This window comes from Cygnus olor, chromosome 1 (assembly GCF_009769625.2).
Source record: "Cygnus olor isolate bCygOlo1 chromosome 1, bCygOlo1.pri.v2, whole genome shotgun sequence".
Taxonomy (NCBI): domain Eukaryota; kingdom Metazoa; phylum Chordata; class Aves; order Anseriformes; family Anatidae; genus Cygnus; species Cygnus olor.
The window spans coordinates 68,560,345-68,579,444 of record NC_049169.1 but is presented as its reverse complement, the minus strand read 5'-3'; the positions used below and the strand labels follow the sequence as shown (position 1 = coordinate 68,579,444).

General features: G+C 38.2%; 1 protein-coding gene across 2 annotated transcripts in view; it reads right to left on the bottom strand.

The window, feature by feature from the left end:
- PIK3C2G (phosphatidylinositol-4-phosphate 3-kinase catalytic subunit type 2 gamma) overlaps window positions 1–12,433 on the bottom strand; it is a 213,511-nt gene extending 201,078 nt beyond the window's left edge. For both annotated transcript variants that reach the window (XM_040564008.1, XM_040564015.1), the window contains exons 1-4: window positions 12,327–12,433; window positions 8,713–9,462; window positions 3,781–3,863; window positions 82–239 (exon numbers count right to left, since the gene is read on the bottom strand). In XM_040564008.1, the coding sequence (XP_040419942.1) occupies window positions 82–239; window positions 3,781–3,863; window positions 8,713–9,363 (892 nt within the window). In that variant the 5' untranslated portion in view covers window positions 9,364–9,462; window positions 12,327–12,433. The remainder of the gene's footprint in view (window positions 1–81; window positions 240–3,780; window positions 3,864–8,712; window positions 9,463–12,326) is intronic.
- Window positions 12,434–19,100: the final 6,667 nt, after the last annotated feature.

Sequence of the window (19,100 nt, the reverse complement as noted above, 5' to 3'; positions counted from 1 at the left end):
TTTTTCCAGATAACAAATGCATTTTGTTATCATCTCAACAGAATGGAATCGTGGAAGGATGTGGATACCTCAGTCACTTACCATGTTGTGTAAGAAGAAGAGGATATGGTGAAGAATCTGTCCAAATGCTGATTCTGAATCTTGATTCACCAAGAACATGGTCTGGGAACTTTGTTGCAACACTCCAGATTTTCCCAGTGTTTGTCTTCAAGTCATAAGCAGGATAGGCATTTCTGATTCTGAAAGAGCACGATGAAATTATGCCTAAATAGGTATGCATAATGAGAAAGAAAAACAAACAAAAAATCTACAGGATACTGATAATAATATTATTTAGAGAGGTATTAGGAATAAAATCTTGTGTAGAAGGGAAAATGTTTTTATACATTAATCAGACAACTACATATCACTTAACATATGTATAACTACATCTTACATATAAGAAAAATATATATACACACATATTTAAAAAAAAAAAATCAGTAAAATCTTCATAAACTTCACAAAATCACTGCTGAGCCTAACCTCAGTGAAGCCATTAGGAATTTAAATGCAAACTTCAGTGTACTGTGAAGAAAACAACTTGAGTACAGTGGAAATGAATGTACTCACAAACGTGCTTTAATACTTCGAGTTTTAACATAAAGCTAACTGAGAGCACATGCGCAGACAGATATGACCAGGACAGCTGGTCAAAATGAATACAGGAACGTGCTTTCTATGCAAAATCTTAAGTCCCTGTTTTCACTCTGCTCTAGGATCCAATCTGAAAGCTTCATTACTAAAACCCTGGACATTTATGTAAATGTCTTTAGAGAGCAATAACTGTTACAGTCACTGTGTCCCTCTGATCTTATATACCATTACCTATAAAATAAATTGCCCCTCCTCCTTCCAATTACCAAAGACTTGCAGAAACTCATTTCTCCTGAGGTGCCATTTCCTAATGAACACTAGTCACAGGTATTATGGCTGTCAGCTGAGATTAAACTTGCTTTTAAAGCAAATACACTTTGCAGCTGCAGGTAAGGGTACATATTGTACCAGCTGAAGCTTTACATTTCACTAATTGGATTGAATATTTTAGCAGCTAAACTCAAACATCCTGTACTAAGCATCCTGCATTCTTTGCTGTTTGTTAGTTCAAGCAGCATTTTGTAGTATATGAGTTGGCAGTGCCTTACACAGTCTCTGACTACAGTATATTTTGAGCTATGGTTCTCTCACATAAAGTTCTTCATTACTATGCCCTCCTGCCTCAGGGTGGCTACTCAAGTCTCAACAGCACAAACTCTTCTTTTATGCCATATATTTCTATAGCATGAGAAGAAGAAAAAATGGGGTGGGAGGAAGAAAAGAAAAACCTATGCTCCCAAAATTAATAATCCAATGAAGCGGCCCATTTCTTATAATGAAAAGCCAGGGGGCATGATGTTTCAGTGGGGTGAGAGGAAATGAGGCTTGACAATATCTCCAGTACATACGATAGATTTATACTCATAGTAAAAAATCATTATACTACAGAGGCTGCTTTGGTGACCTGTGTAGCTGATGTCAGTCTATTTCTTTTGTGAGCAAGGTACGCATAAAGCTTTCTCCAAGCACCAAATTTCCTCTTGTAACCTATTTCTATAAGAGGGCCAAGGATGGCTTAAGACAGAAAACTTCACTACCCGTTTTCCAGCATCAAACTAACTGGTTACGTAGACATGCAGGGCACACATCACATCCTCAGCTTACTGGCAGGCATTTTAAAACAGAGTAAACCTCATCTCCTTTCCTAACTTCACCTTGTCTATATTTTAAGATAATATGGAGACAGAAATTTGCTTTTTATGCCTTTTAGATAAAAATGCATTTGGTTCCAGAGATGCTTATTTATGGCCATCTATTGTTTTCAAGTGATTAAAGGGCTTCTGGTCTGAGCTGTTAGGCAAAACATGCTCATTCCAGAATTTGGAAAGTTTTGGTCTTCCAAGGCATAGTTGAAGTGCTGCAGAAGTGGATTTGCTATTTCACAGTGCTATGTATTTCTCTGTTTTGCAGAACATACATTTGAAGTCAGTAGTAGCTGGAGGAACTTTGCATTTTGCAGCATCGAACCCTGAGATTGTCAGCCTGGCCTCTTCTGGTACCAAACTGGCTTTAAGATGTATTCTGAAGCCACCTATGGATGAGCGTTCACTATAGTTATGTCCACAATTGTAAAAGAACATGATAAAGGATTTTGAAAACTCTTTTTAAGTTAGGTACGTATACATTGAAATGTTGCAATTAGAGACTGCTACCTGTACAAACATTACCTAAAGAAAAACAGGCTGGGTTTCTATTTGAGCTACATGTTGGAGCTGCAAGTTTGCATGACAGAGTCTGAATCGTACATCTTACTTCTGATGTATAAAACTGACAGTTATTGAGATTGTTTGAGGGCTGAAAGGATGCTCATTTGGCAAGACTAAGAGACTAGTTATTAGTAAACTTATTTTTTTTTTTCTGTTACATTTTATCCTGAGAATACTTTTGTCATTAGATAGAAGGAAAGCAAAGGCTGTTTCTATTTTCCTTTTAAAAGAGTATTTGCCAGTGATGCATGCTAAAAAAGGTATTTCAAAACAGAAATGTCTTAATACTAAGACAGGAATGTCTTAATACTTAATACTAAATGTTTTTTAACCCTCTAAATAAAATCATTTATTCGAGAAAAAAAAAAAAAAGGAAAGAAAGCTTTTGCTATAATTAGAGTGTTAGAGTGTAAAGTTAAGTGCAGAATGTTTGGACAAAAATCTAATACTTGAGGGGAAAACCTATCATGTGGAACGTGTGTCTGGTGTTAGTGAAAAAAAGGGGAGGGGTTTAGACTGAGGAACGTGGGGAGAAAAAAAGAAAACTGAGACATATTTGATTAAGTATGTTTTCAAGCTGACCATTTACTCTATGAATCTAAAATATATTTGCTGTTAATTCCAGAGCAATATCAAACTGTATTTTTTTCTTTCTTTTAAGAGAAGCAGGCTTGGATGACCTTAAATACTGTCAATTCATTAAAGTCTAATTCAAAAAAAATAAATCACAATTTTCCAGCTACTTTTCTGGGAAAAAAATAAACAAAAAAACAAATCCCCCCCCACACGCACATGCATTTGTGCTAACAACTTGATAGTATGATCAGTGAATGTCTATAAAGGAGAATAAAGATACACAGATAGTCTATAAACATGTATTTCTTAGTGCTGTTAGATTTCAACACAATTTTTCTGACAAAATTAAGAAAGTAAAAAACAAAACAAAACAAACAAACAAACAACAACAACAAAAAACACACATGCACAAGTTCTATTCCATTAAGCCACATTATTAACTTGAAACTGTAGACAATAATTAAAGGAATTTTTGTCACTTGCTAAATCCAATGCCTCATCAAGATATTATGTAGTAAAATTCTGTTCTCAGTCAATCAGTTCTTCCAGTTCTTTTTTCCTGCTCTGAGCTACATAAGCATTGATATCGTCCAAGTAAATGACAAAATAAATCTTAAGTTTCACACACATCAACATTGAAGGTGTACTTATCATTGATAAAGGTGACAGATAAGGCAGAAAATATTCTTGGAATTAACAATATTTTGTGGATTTTAATCTTTAAACCAAAATTAGGAGTGTTTCTGCATTTAAGGTGATACCAGAATTAAGACACTGTTCAGGAATGCAGGGATAACCAATCCAATTAATATAAATAAGTGAAATGTCACAGTTGGCTGAATAAAGTTTTTTCATTACTTACTCCTCCACTGCATTGCAAAAAGCAACTGTGTTTTCATTACTCCCTTGATTTGCTTCAACCAGATGGATAGACCAACCTGTAACCTAAAAATACCAAAAAGAGACCAAAAGACAATTATTTAGACAACATACATATAATGAACATAAGACTAAACTTGCATTTGGTTCCATGAGAATGAAGTTTCGTATCTTATTATCCCTCCCCTGATTTACTGGAGTGCCAAAGAAGCATAAATAACACCATTTTGACTGCACTTTTAATGTTTTCAGAGATAAAATAGAAAGTCACAAAGCATCAGCTGCCCAGGGTTTAATGATTTTTTTTACTCCTTGAAGAAAATAAAGATTTCCAAGGTTTCCAAAATTCAACTAGTGTCAGAACACAGATGATTAAATGCAAAAGATGTATTCTTAGGTTACAATGAGAAGAGACAAAACAAAGCTTATGCTGATGTGAATTTTAATTCTTTTTCTCTCTTTCTGCCCTTCATGGAAGCTCGGGATTCCTCCAAGCTCTATAAACGTTTCAGGTAAGTCCCCAAGAAAGACAGGAAGCTAGTATATTCTTTCTGAAGATGAAAAATCCCCTGATGCTTTCCCTGAAGTTGGTCTGAGCTGCTTTTTTGGGTAGAAGTATCCCCTTTTGTGTTTGCTGTACTACCCTTCCATCAGAACATAACCTCCAGGAGAGAGTGTGTAATACTGCTACATCTGCACGCCCTTCCTACTGTTGTACATACAGACATATGGACTCAAGGCTCAACAAAGACATCAACTTTTAAACCCCTTCAGAAAGAGAAGCAACTAATGCCAGGGCAAAGAAGTAGAAACAGATATAGTGAAAGATATATTTTCTCATTTTAATAACATCAGTAAATTATACAAAAATATGTGGTTATTATTAATTTATATAACCTTAAAATCCCCCCCCCCCTTTTTTTTTTTTTTCCTTCTGGACAAGGAAGTGCAATACACCTGAAAAAGTGCTGGGAAATTTTTAATTACAGTTAAAAATGGTATGAGTATAAAATATGAAAGACCTGTTGGGAGCTGACTGGTGAGGAGACCACAGCTACAGAACTGAATACTCAGAAGCTACAAACCCTTAATAGGTGCTGTCAGTCTTGAAAATATTAGATACAATGAGTCCCATTAACCACATTAACCATCCTGACCCTCTCCTGCAGGAGGCAGAAGTGAAAACAGAAGCTCTCTGCCTCTCTGCACCTTTGCTGGCAGCATTTCTGAGTGAATCCTAAAGGCAAGCATATCCTGTGTTGACTAGCAGTAGTCTACACAGAGGGGATTAATATATCGTTGCTAACTAACTCAAATCAGTTCTGGGGGCAAAGGTATATACTGACACATAATTCTGTATTGGGTTTATGTGGCAAGGTTTTGGTAGCAGGGGGGCTGCAGGGGTAGCCTCTGTGAGCAGAGCCCAGAAGCTGCCCCATGTCAGATCAGAGCCAGCTCCAGTTGGTTCCAAAAGGACCCGCTGCTGGCCAGAGACAGGGAGAGATGCTGGTTGGGCCTCTGGGAGAGCAGATTTAAGAAAGGGAAAAACAAACAAACAAACAACAACAAAAAAACAACTGCATAGTAGCACCTGGGAGAAAGGAGCTTGTTTGCCTGTGACAGTAATTGGTGAGCGATCTTCCCTGTCTTTATTTCAACTCTTGAACCCTTTTTCATTGTAGTTCCTCCCCCTCTGCCTTCGAGGAGGAGACTGAGAGAGCAGTTGTAGTAGAGTTTAGCTAGCCATCGGTGTGAAACCTGTACAAGTTACAACTGACGAATCATGTGGGTGAGAGGTAAAAGAAATTTATTTTTGTCATTTCTGTTTTCAGTGTCCAGAAACTTTAATTTCTTCCCATTGCATATAAAGGGATCATATTAATTACATGTTCATTTTATTTTTCCATAGGACTCTGGTCTCCACTCAATGCAGAGATCTGAAAGCGTACAGTGAACAAGACAGGTAATTGCAGATGAAGAGAACTGATGATAATAGGGATAAAGTAACAGAGTGCATCCCTGGATAACTGGGATCTTACCTTTCACCCATCCATAGATTTCTAACATCATGCTAGTCAAGTCACCTGAACCATCCTTCCTAAACATCAACACTAGTTGTGCGTGTGCTCCTCATTTCTGAAGTCCCCAAACTGAAATCATGAAGTTTGGTCTGATGATTGGACTTCTATGAAATGAGCATTGCTAGTTATCCTGTAAACATTAGACACTAAATAACTTAAATGGAGTGGCCAAATCTACTGGATACTTTCAAGGTTGTCTTTTTTGCTTTCTTTCTAATATGGAGAAAATAAAATCTCTTCTCACAGAGAATATATAAAAACAATTTCTTCGGTGTTTTTGAACATCTTGACTTAGTGGTGACAGGGACACAGAAAATTGATGATGGCTTTATTACATAGGACATATTTCAAATAACATGCATAAAGAAATTTCAGGTCCATCCTCAGCCCTAGTTCTCAACTCCTATTACTCAAATGCATCATTCACATGTCCTGGACTTCACAGATCTAAACTGTACTTATTCACTTTCTGTGAATGAGTTGTGGTGCTCCACTTTGCCAGCCATTCTGACAGTCTTACTCAGCATTTACCCTATTCCTCCGCACCCATTCTTATCCTCTCCAAAGTTCACAGAGCAGTAGCAATGGTTTACCTCTTCCCAGACTTTTTTACACTTTCCTCTCTCATTTTTTTTTTCATCTACTTTCTCTTTCTTACCATCTCAAGGTTCAGTTGCCAGCCGCTTGCCTTGGCTCTCTTTCTGTCCTGATATGGTTGCCTCTCTCTGTAAGAATTCCTGTGGCCGCACTGATTTTTCTGCTACAAATCAATTCTCTCCTCTTTCCCATTTCTTCCTCTTCTAGCTAAACAGCTCAAACACTTCCCTGACTTAATCAAATCCTCCCACACGTTCAATTGTAGTCACCCTTGACTCACTTCTCTCTCTCCTCTTCCCTCCCCTATAATTCTCTCCTACTCCTTCAGAAGTATTTGTGCCTGTTCTTATATGCCTGATTCCTCTAGCGCCTCTTCATCCCATACCACAATTTAATCTCTTCCTGCTTGTTTGAATCCCACTATTTTCTACTTTTCTCCTGAGAAGTCTTGTTGTTCTTTTCATCATGATGTCAAGTATGCTTTGGTTTTCCTATTGTAAATAGAAAACAAACGAACAAAAAAAACCCCATCCCTTTGTCTCTCCATCCATAATCCCCTATTCCTGCTTCCTGTATTCATCACTGAACTCCAAAATGTGGTGTCTAGGATTAATGTTAAGAGTTTCTATCCTCAGATACTCCCCCTCCCCCCCTCCCCCAACGCGCACACACACACACTACACTCCCCATCTCTCTAGAACTACATATGTTTACTTCTGTAGTTCTCCCTATTCGCAGAAAGAGAAACAAGTCAATCTAATGTCTTTTCCCCTTTGCTTTATGATACTGTGATCACTGGGAGTTAAAAGCAGAAGGTGAGCCTAAACTGTCTTTTAATATTCATGGAGCTAAGGTATCCTGTAGGCTATTTCAGGATTCCTATAATGATTCAGAATGCTAACAAGGACTAGAGGAAAGGGAGGATTTATCATTTTCTTTTTCCTTCTCTATGTCAGGATTTTGAAAGAAGGAAAATGAGGAGAGATACAACATCAGAGAGTCATGGGAGTCCCAGAAGACATCATTATTAAAAACAGCAGAGCCACCAATACAGCTATGAACACCTGATAAAAGGAGGAAAAAAAAAGAATTTGCTTCAGAAAGACAGGTAAAGGCTGAGTGTCACAGGGACCAGCTTCCACTGTTATAGTAGATGTATATTCTTTTGGAAAAGAATTATACACACACATATAAGCGTATGCAGCACATGGTGAAGACAAGACATGTTTTGTCTCATCTCTCAGGATCAGGATAGATCAGTCAAACTAGACAGACAATCTGGCTCAACAGAAAAACACATTCATCAAAATATATTGTTATTTTGAATTTCAGGTTTCATATCAGGTTATACAGATTTTTTCTCTCTTTCAAACACATCTTACTTCACTTTTCTGTACTCATCCCTCTGTGGTAGTTTTATGGCTCAATGAGCCAAATAATTCTAATGGTGCAAAAGCAGATTACAGATTATATTTTGAAATACTGGTGAATTCTAGACCATAATCTAGATTCTCTTCTGGTGTAAAATGGCAAGTTTCCATTAGAGTTAGTGGAGATACTTCATTTTATACTAGGTGAGGAACCGGCCCTATTACTTTAAAATGAAATGAAGTCTGTTTTTAATAGGTAGATTGCAGAAATGTGTTGACACTTAGTATAAATTGGGTAAAACATAAAACGGGTAGGACACAGATTCTGCCAGTATAAAATTCTCATTAGCTAGACAGAGTTGGTGCCTTCCCTTCAGAAGTTATTTTTAATTGTCTGCTGGGTTCTCCTCTGATATTAGAATCAAAGGAAGAGGATGCTCGGATTTTTTCATGCTGCATAAAAATCTCTTAAATAATCATGTACTGTTTGTTTGAGGGCATCCTCCTTGTAAACACTGTGGGAAATTCTGACTGCCAAGAAATCAAAAGTTACACAATTATTAGAAAATACACCTGAGACTTCCCTGCATCTCTATTTTAGGAAGTAGTGAAGACCAAATTAGAACTGAATAAGAAGTCTCACACTTACCTTTGGCCAGTTGAATTGTAAGACAGATGACAAAAGCTCTCTACAGGACCAAAAGCTTTTTCTTCCCTCAAAGCATAAATTGTTTTCTTTTTCACCAGGTGTTAAAATGAAGTGCTTCTAATACATGCTGCATCAGTACGACTGAATATGCAAAGTGCAAGGACACAGGCAATAAGGGTCAAGAACTTGAAACACTTAATATCAGAAAATTTACATACCTCTCTGTCATGTCCAGAGCTGCTGGGCCAAGTAGGTCCTATGCTGTATCTTCTGGAAGTGTTGATTAAATAACGCCCCCCATTTCTGCTTTCATCTCTCACTTGTGCAAATGGGTAGTTGTCTACGAAAACAGGACGTTGAGCATCTACATCGTCAAAACCTATCTGAAAATACGTGTTGCCTCTCTCCACATTTGAATCAAACACATTTGGGACAGTAGTTACACTATTCCCTCTGCAGAATTCTCTCCCTTGACTATAAGGGTAGGAATCCACCAGAGAGAAGTTTCTGTCATCAGACAGTAAAGAAGACTTGAAACCAATTGCTGGTGACACTGTGCCTTGTTGCCAATGAGATACTGGATTTGCAGGGTGAACTTCACCATAAGCAACTGGAGGCTGACCACAGAACTGCTTCTCTGGCACATTCAGACCAAAGTTGTCTGATGTGAAAAAATGTTCTTCATGATGATGTGAATGTGATGAACCATAAAAAAAAAATTCATTGCTGACTTCATCAACTATTCGATAAAATCCTAGGTGGATGTCTCCATTAGAATCAGAATGGTACACTGGATAAGGTGCTTGGTCCCCAGTGTGTCCTTCATGAAATTCATTGTGTAAGAAAGGAACCCTTCCAAAATATGCCATAGCTGATTTTTATCTTCAGTCTTGTTAATCCTCAAGGAACTTTTACAATATTTCCAGGGTCAAAAGAGTATTGTTCATAACTGGAGCTATGTACCCCCACTGAAATAAAGCACAGAATAAAAGTTAAACCAAAAAGAAAAAACAAACATCATCTGTTATAAAAAAAGCTTTATACCTGCATTTATACCTGCAATTTTTTTATTTCCTTGTCTCATAATTAATATAAACAGGATGCCTGGAACAACTGACCTAAAATACTAATTCTGACAAATATTAAAGAAAACGTCCGTTGTTTTATACTTGTATACCACACCATAGGCAGGAATCTAAAACAAGAGGGTAGGAAATATTCATATTAATGGCCACTTTAATGGCAGTTTCATTCACATACTTCTCTCTTTTTGTGAATCTACAATTTCTTCATATTCTAACGCTTTTTATCCTGGTGTAGTAGGTGACAGAGGTTTAGCAAGTAAAAGAACAAGTGTAAAATATAGAAGACTTGGATCTCCAACTAATATTCCAAATACTACACCCCAAAAGCTTGTATATGGCATATATAAATGAAAAAAAAAATCAAATATAAATAAACCATTTTTTTTTTCTCAAAACAAATACATCTGAAATTCCTGAGGTTATATTTTTGTTACTAAATTAACAGGCCAGGAAATAAGTTTTCTTCAGTAGTTCATCATTCACACTGTTATCAGCAAACTTCCTGATCTGATTTTGGGATGTGCCAACTAGTCCTATGGTTCAGATTAGCAGCATGTACTGGAGACTTTTTTTTAGGAAGAGAGTTTAATTCTAAAACCCAAATTATTCTGTGCTACTTGCCCTTAAGGATACAGCCTGTTTTATTTACTGATACAGAAGTAGCTTAAAACACAAATGGCATGGAATAACAATACCACATAAAGTACACAGTTGTGCTGAGTACTTTATCACACAAAAGAAATGGAAACATCTGATTTAATAATTCAATAAAAAATATATTCCCTAGCAGTAAAAAAACACTACCAAGATGAAAAGTGCACTCAGATATTGTTAAAGCTTAGCACCACAAATTGCTTTTCCAATATGTCCCCAAGATCTATACTATATTAGCTTAGATAATACTGCCTTGTAATGAAAACCTGTATTTCAGCAGAAGGTATTCATCACAACTTTATTTATTTTTGTTTTATTTGAAGTCAAACTCTAGGTGGCATAGGTTCCTGTCACCTACAGTCAGGAACGAAAAGAGAAATGAAAAGTTAAATAGGCTGAAATGAGATCTCCAAGTTAGAGGTTGAACGACTCTTTCAAGCACTAAGCTTAGTGATTCCATGTGTTGTGTAGCTTGGTTTGCTTTGCTCTAACTGTGCTGGGGGGAAAAAATACATATTTATTAATGAAGTTTCACTAAGCCAGAAAACCAAAATGACCACACTGAATGGGGATCTACACCATGGACTTCAATTACCAGCCTAGTCCCTGCCATTTCTGTCACAGTGAATCATGAATTACACTTTTAGATTCAGATGACTTTTTTTTTTTTTTCCCCAGAAATATTTTAATAAGCACAGAAGTAACAATTGCCCTCTTTTGCAACTTCTTCTCTTCTTCACCTTTCTATAGCAGTTGAATAAAAGAAAGATAACAAGAAAGAGAAGATGCATCCATGAAATCACAGATAACTTCTTTTATTCCTTTTTTTTTTTTTTTTCCTAGAAAATTGTGTTTCAGGAAAAATAAAAGATCAAACAATGACCTCTCCCTCCAGTCCTACATTCCTTAATAAAGTTTGGCTACCTGTAACACTCTAATAGAGGCACAGAAAATACAATGCTTTTCACTCCCATTTAAATGTTTCTAAAATATTTTCTTGACATTTCATACAAATTCCATTTATAATAATACATAAATAGCTAATAGCTAACCCTGCTTCTTACACCACTACAGCTCTTATGTATAGTATCCCAGTATTTAGCTGTTTCTGAGACAGCTAAATAAACACACATCACACCTCCATCTATCTGTGTACGACTGCTTATTTCCTGTACTCTCCATACTGTTCAGAAGTACTGCTTTCTTAGCCATCTTTAAATGCAGACAAGTTAGATATAGTGCTAGAAGGGCCATCTGCATTGTCTGCTGCCCTGTTCTTCTCAGAGGGCAGAGGGGCCATGAGAAGTTAGGAGTCTGCACTACACATCAGGCTCCCTCTTCCAGCCCTGACCACTGCAAAGGGAGGACCTCAGGGAGCAGACACATACAGCACTGTTTGTAGAACCATGTCTACTTTATATGGACACACATTTAAAGCTAACCATTTAGACTGGAAACTCGGCATGTCATGCTGTAAATCTCAGTGGTTTAAGTCTCACCTGCTCTTTGGTTTAGTAAGATTAGGCTCTGAACTTAGACCAACTCCTGATCCTTTTCAAAGCAACACCCAAGTTCAGGAAAGGGTTTGTCATTTTGCCAGCCACTATTACTGTATCCAAATCATGCAAAGCATGTTGACTACAATGAATTTTCAGAAATCACTAATGAAGCAAAATTTATAATGTGAGTTTTGTTGTTGTTTTAAAGTTTACTTTTTAAGGTTTCTGAATTCACATTTTGGAGATTTTCACTATTTTTCCATGCAATTATGAAGACTTCCTTTTCTTTTCAAATGACAGCCCATGCTTTCACATAATTGTATGGTTCTGGTATCTGGGGCTTTAAGGGAAAATCCCCCAAAATTCTGTAAAGTAGTCACTACAAACCAAGGGAGCAGACAGCATTACACAATGCTCCCGACATTGCAGCTGCTGGCTAAGCACACAAAAATGCTTCCCTTACTTCAGCACGCACATGCATACTAGCATAAAAGCTTTGTGCTCTGTAGGCTCAATTTTCTCTTTTCATCAGATCCCAGAAGTGCAATACTGGGCTAGTGCTAAGCAGTAAGAATATATGTTGCAACCTCTTACCTGAAACACACAATTTGTTAGAAGGATATAGTCTCCTATTTCTTCCTGTTCACAGACACATTCAAATGACCTTTGTGCTTTCAACACGAAGGGGGTGTAACTTAGTCGTCAGAAGCTTCCCTTCCTGTGTAACCAGTTTACTAAGGTGATGATTCTTTCCTACCTCTTCCTTCAGGGAAATTTCAAACAGCAGTAACAATAAAAAGGAAACACCTTATCTGTTGTCTCTCATTATCTGAGAATCCTACTCCCCCCCCCCCCCCCCCCCCCCCCCCCTTTAAATATGGTGGTAGATGATCTCACACTTAAAGTACAAGTATCAAACATGCTTAAAATAACAAGACAACTTCATGGGAAAGGCTTGGAAAGATTTGCCTCAGAATGACTTCTGCATTACAACAGGATTCAGAAATTTTACTCTACTCCATCTTCATGCAGCTTCTATTTGCCACTGGTGGTGAGTGCTCTGAAATGAGCGCTTTGCTCACAGGAGAAAGGGAAGGTACAAATACTGTCTGGCAGAGAGGTCCTCCACATTTGGCTCCACACTCTCAGAGCTGGGACAGTCTAAAGGGGAAGACCCTTAAGGTGGGATATTGGCCACAGACTGATGAAAGCTTTGTCCCTCTGAATAGGGCCTGAAGTAAAAATACAGCACTGGTCATGAACATATTCCTAGACCTCAGGGAGCCCAGGACCCTTTGCCACTAAAAGAAGCAGCAGAGGCTGCTCCAGGCACAACGTGGAGGGAGTTCCCTCAGGGACGATCTGCCTCAAAGCTTCGTACTTTTCCTTAAAAAGGTATAAATTGCCACGCTGAGGTGGCTATTCAAAACTCACAAAAAATCCCAATCCTAATCTACTCTAAGGTTGTTACAAGCAGGAAAATATCCTCAAAAATGGTGAGGTGGTCAGTGTAAACATGACTATTTCAGTTATAAAAGGCTGTACGGCAAGACTGAACAGATTAGGATAAAGCACTGACAGTTAATAATTAATTATAGATATCTTATATCTGATAAACTGAATGAAGTAATAATTTGATAAAGCGTTCTTGGGAAAACTCTGCCCTTCAAAGTACCACAAAAGCTGTCAGTGATGTCATTGTGATTTAAAAGCTGTTAGCCAAGGACAAAATTTATTTCAGCTGGTGAAAGGTGATGTTTTTCTTCTCATATATTCTGCAACCCTTAAAAAATGTCACAATAGTTTGCGCCACAAACTATTTGGTGGCATTTATACTGCACTGTAGTTGTTACCAGTGATTACTTTGAAGCGATCCTGAGAGATAGGATCACACCAATTTTCGGAGCTGCTATTTCAGAGTTTATGGCAGCATGACTGTGTGATGTTGCTTCATCTCACAGTGACTGGATGTAGTAAAAGGAGGAGGGTAGAGAAAACAGAGGAAATATGCATGGGAAGAGCTCATATTCCCAAGCAAACACAGAAGGCTATATGTGTAATATGAACTAGGACATGTCCTCCTCTCCCCATGGTGATTTCCACAAGAAAGTTATGAAGATTTTCCTTGGGAAACCCTGAACATTTTTGCAATTATTTGTTTTCTGTTTCCCATCAAAGTAGTAGGCAGAAAACTGCTGAGTCACTTTTCTACCCTGATTTCCTCCTAGAACTCTGAAGAATTATTTCTCCTCCCCCCCCCCCCATCCCCCCCCTTTTGCTGGCCTGTGGGACATCATCTCCAGAGACAAAAAAAACCTGAGAGGAGACTCCCTGGGATGCCGCCTTTTCTTCTGTTAGATACTCTTGCTGCTCCACCAACTGGCAGTAGCCTACAGCTCACTAAAATTAAAGATGAATCATATGTTGATTTAGCCATGTATAAACTCATGTGTATGACCTAGGTCTGACAAAAAGCTGCAGGTAAAGAGCTGACAAAATAATTACTCTTACATACCCCCAGATGCATCTTCAGTAGGCTGTTGTTCAGTCTTGCTTCACACAGTTTGAAGCTTTCACAAATCACACCCTTGCGTTTGAAGCTTTGAGGCTTCGACTATAGCAGGTTTCTGAGGGGAATACAGCAAAGTGTTTCAGCAGTCTGTGGGGACAGAAACCTGGCTAAACATCGAGCCAGTACGGAGGCTGTTCCATTTCGTAACAGATCCAACCTCCCGTGTTACTGTTCTCCAGTGCCACCTACTGTCATTTTCCCGAAACTGTGAAGCAAGGAACAGAGATCACCGTGTCAGGCACAGCAGCAATTAAGCTTTATGTCTGGCTGCAGGGGATGTCATCATGTCTATCATTATCACTGACAAATATGGCCCCTGTCGGAAGTCTGCCCTTTATGAGGAAGATTCATGGTTGTTGATACCCTGCTTGCAGATGGTGTGATACTACTTCTCTTAGATCAGTGCTCCAAAGCACTGCTGCACCAAGGCGATGACAAGGTATCAGCAAAGCTATACACACAAAATAAGGTTTTTCCATATGCTGGTGAAAACAACAACAAAAAAAAGTGAACAATGTCAGGATTTATTTAAACAGCAGATGAACAAGAATTCTGGTAACAAAAAAGATGAGGTTAATATATGGTTTGCTGCATTACAGATCTGTATTTCCTTCTCACTTACAAGGTTCATAGAGCATGGATTGTACCTTACCTGTTTAGTAAAACCCAGCATGGTAGATTCTTCTGGGCAAGGAAAATACAATTTGGAACAAACACCACATAGTGGTTGAGTCATTATGACATGATTCACCTGTGAAGAAGACTTCTGTTGTAAAGGGCAAAAAGGACTTTTCAATTCTGAAAACACTCCTCACTCTCATTTATTCACATAGAATAAGTCAAGGGAAATGACAGGGAGAGAATAAGAGGGGGAGGGAAGCAAAGTTTCACTTTTCTATGAGAAATACATAGAATATATTATATTCTATATAGAAAACATTTACAAGCTCTGCTGACACCTACACATAACATACAAAGTTACTGAGTTACCAACACCCTCCTGAGCTTTGAAATACCCTGTAGTGAAAAACCTACCCCTACAGTCTGTACTCACCAACTAGAAAGCTAGCCACGACTAAATGTAGACTACATATTTTAATCTCTCTTTTTATTTGAACATCTTTGTACTTTGATAATGTAAAAGGAACAACACGGTTTACCGGAGTTGTTTCTGAGAGCAACAACGACTCCAGCTTCAAAAATCAAATTGCTGAGAAAATTGAGTGCTAAAATGGAGAACAGTCACATCACATCCATCTTAGAACATAGTTAAAATAAGACATTTATGCAGATTTTTATATATGTGTATATATATAAATACATATGAGATATATAATACATAGGCATGTATTTATATATGCATGCATACATGTGTAGATACTGTATATGTGCTTACATATATATATATTAGGCTTTTATATATATACATAAATGTATTATATATATATATATATATATATATCTAAAGTCTAATAAACACTAAGTGGCCCAAGAAAGGAGCTTAAATGCTTCAGAAAAGGAGAACTAAAGCCACACATTTCAGGTGAAAGAGACAAACTTTCCAAAGCTAAACTGCTTTAAGAGTGCCTAAACCCAAATCTCTTTTTCATACTGCTCTTTAAATTTCACTGTGTTGTTTTCTTCCATTTCTCTTACTTCCTGTGATTTTGCTGCTGTTGTTCTATTCACCTTCCCAATCCAGTGCCTGCTCAATGGCTTTCTGTGAAATTCAGCTTTGACATTGCAATGCATTCAACAGGGTTTTTTGACCTTCCAGAAATTGTTCATATCATACACTGTACAAATATAAAAACATAGTATTGTGTTACTAGCACACTGTTAAGACAAGCTCCGTATGTACTTCAGCACGCTTTTCCTAAGGAAAATTTAGGAAGCTGGTTCATCACCATTTTTAAGACCCCTTCTCATTGCAGCCATGGGGAGCAGCTCTAGAGGATTTCTGGAGCAGAAAGAGGGTATAGAACAGCCCCAAAGTAAAGAACTCAGCCACTCTGGTGAACCTGAGCCAAGGTGACTTTGTTACTGTAGCCTGGCAGAATTGATCCCATGCTGCCTCAGGGAACTGTTAGTATTATCATCACCTTGAGGAGAACCAGAATTAAGTATGGCTTTGAATTCAGCTCCAAAGTGTCTGCAAAATAGGGAAAGGGCAATGGTAATAAAGACCCACTTGTATACCTTGCACTCATGACCATGACGCCAAAAGTACTTTCAGGTCAACCAGTGAAATTATAAAATCTTATATTATAAACCCTTACATACTATACTACAGGCTAATACATACTGTAAACCTAGTATAACAGCTGACTGTTATATGCTCTACTGTCTTTATCAAAGAAAAGATATAATAGTTTAAACACAAAAGTACAGACATCTAAGGTCAAAACAATAGTTTACTTGCACAGTATTAACATTGTCTTGATTTGCATTTCTGAGAGGATGCTTTTCTTACATTTGCTATAACGTGTATATTACAATACTACAATATCTTTAAAAATACAGTATTTCTGAATTTTCCCTGAACTTCTTGCACAAAGGTAGCTTCTTGCATCTTTCTTTCTACTTTAATTTTATAGTCATACTTGCTGACACTATGACTGAAACACTTGCTTTGAAAAAACAAAACAAAACAAAACAAAACAAAACAAAACAAAATGTCTTTTACAAAAAATTAGTTAGTGGTATATATATAATTTTTAAACCAACTGAACAGCATTCCTTATAGGCAATTCAGGATATAAAGCATCTGCTTAGATAGCTAATTTGGCTGCATACTTAGGTTGCATATGCATGCCAGCAAAGCATTCATTATTGTTTTCATTAAAACTTTACCTGCAGCATGAAAACCAACAATAATTTACTTGTTTCCTTATAAATAATGCAAAGGGACTGCTTATCTGCAATAATATATATTTCTGCAAACTGCTATATGAAATTAAGCTCGCAGCACCCCTCCACCACAGTTGGACAGACCCTTAAATTAGTGGCTGGCAAAGAGATGCTCTCAGTGCTGAAAATCCAGCTTCGTGTATCTATCAGAGCAAAGTACTTTCTCTATCAGCGCTGCCTGTACAGATTATTCTTACAGTAGCAATTGTTCTCTGCTGTGTCAGGTCCTGTGCTAGCCTGTTCATGGTTTTGCTAATGATGTTTCTGTATTTATGAATAAGAGGACCTGTATAATGGAACAGATCAGGTGTGTCCACTGGGGCTGAGTAGTAAATTCACACCACAGCAGTTCTGCAGCTCTAAATATGCACCTTACTCGATGACACCACAGGTACTTAGCTCACTGCAGCAGCCATGACTTAGGTTTGTGTCCTATCTGGCACTATTTTGGGCGGCTGATCCAACCCCTATTGTTCCAGTTGCTCTGTCTCTGTCTTCCTTTCCAGTACAGGAACAAATCTGCTGAGACAGGAGTCAGGAGTGAGTAGCACGGTGCTTCACATCACAGGTGAGCTGCTACATGTGTTCAGTTAGAGGGGAGCTGCAAGGCCCCCCTGTGGAGGGCAGAAGAGGAAAGTTCTGCTGCGGTATGGGTACCTCAGGGGAAAACAGAAGAATAGGAGCTAGTATCCCTAGCTAGTATCCCCTATTACCTTTCACAACAGCCTCTAGAGATGGCTGGTGTCTTTCAGAGACAGGTTCCCAGCTCACAATGAAATTAGTTAGTCTGGCAAGCACTAGGAAAGGAAGAGAGAGAAAAGCAAGAGAGAGGTCTTCTCAGTTCCACCCATCCAACAACCTATGAAAAATCCCTTATTCAAAGAGTTTAATAGTCCTTACATTGACAACAATTTCCTAGTACTTTTGGATGGGAAGGCAGTGTAGGGGAAACTACTATAAAAGAAACAGGTAGTATCATCCATCATCGCCTTGGCCTACAAGACAGCTAAAACCACCATGCACTGATGACACAAAGGCAGACAGGAAGGTAGATACTTTCCAGCACAGTTGCTGGGGAAAGTGAAAACCCAGGAAGTGATGAGGTTTGGTATAGTCCCTGCACTAAACACTGAGTCACCCCTGCCCCAACAGGTTATGCCTTGCTCACTTCAATCTCCTTTAGGGTTCATTTTCAAAATCAGAAACCTCCATTTAGAAGAAATTTTAGACTGAAGGCAGTGACCCTGTTACAAAATGATGCATCACAAACAGCACAACCGTCTCCCCTACTTCCCAAGGAAGAGCTAAATTTACCAGATGAATCTGATTCTAAGCATGGGAACACCAGACTGCTCCTACCTGTTCTGGTAGCATCAGCGTGGGAGCTGTGCTGATGCAAAACTCTGAGCTAGGATACCTGACTGGAAGCCTGCAATGTTCAGGTCAAACACAAGCCTGGGGTATGCCTAAAAGCAAATGAATACAGAACTCACTATCAATTAGGTTTTCATTAAGAGTTGGGTGTTTTCTGGAGGAGGACAGGAGAGGGAGAGTCTCAGAATGTCTAGCAGACCAAGTCAGTCTTACAGCCTGAGGGCTTAATAAAGAATAACAAGTAAATTTGAATACACCTAATGCTCAGGTGTCATCTCAGAAGGCTGCATCACAGGCCTCCAGGACATGGTCTAAAATAAGGTATCACGTTGTACCACATAACACACCCTTCCTTCGAGGCCTAGCCTCACAGCATGTTACAGTCAACAGCCATGAAAAAAGCTTGATACTGGAATTTGAGAATATATGCATGATTTATCTTGGTATCAAAATAAACCTCATCCCCAAAACACCTTGAACATCTGCATTTACTTCTTACTGTCTCAGTTAAC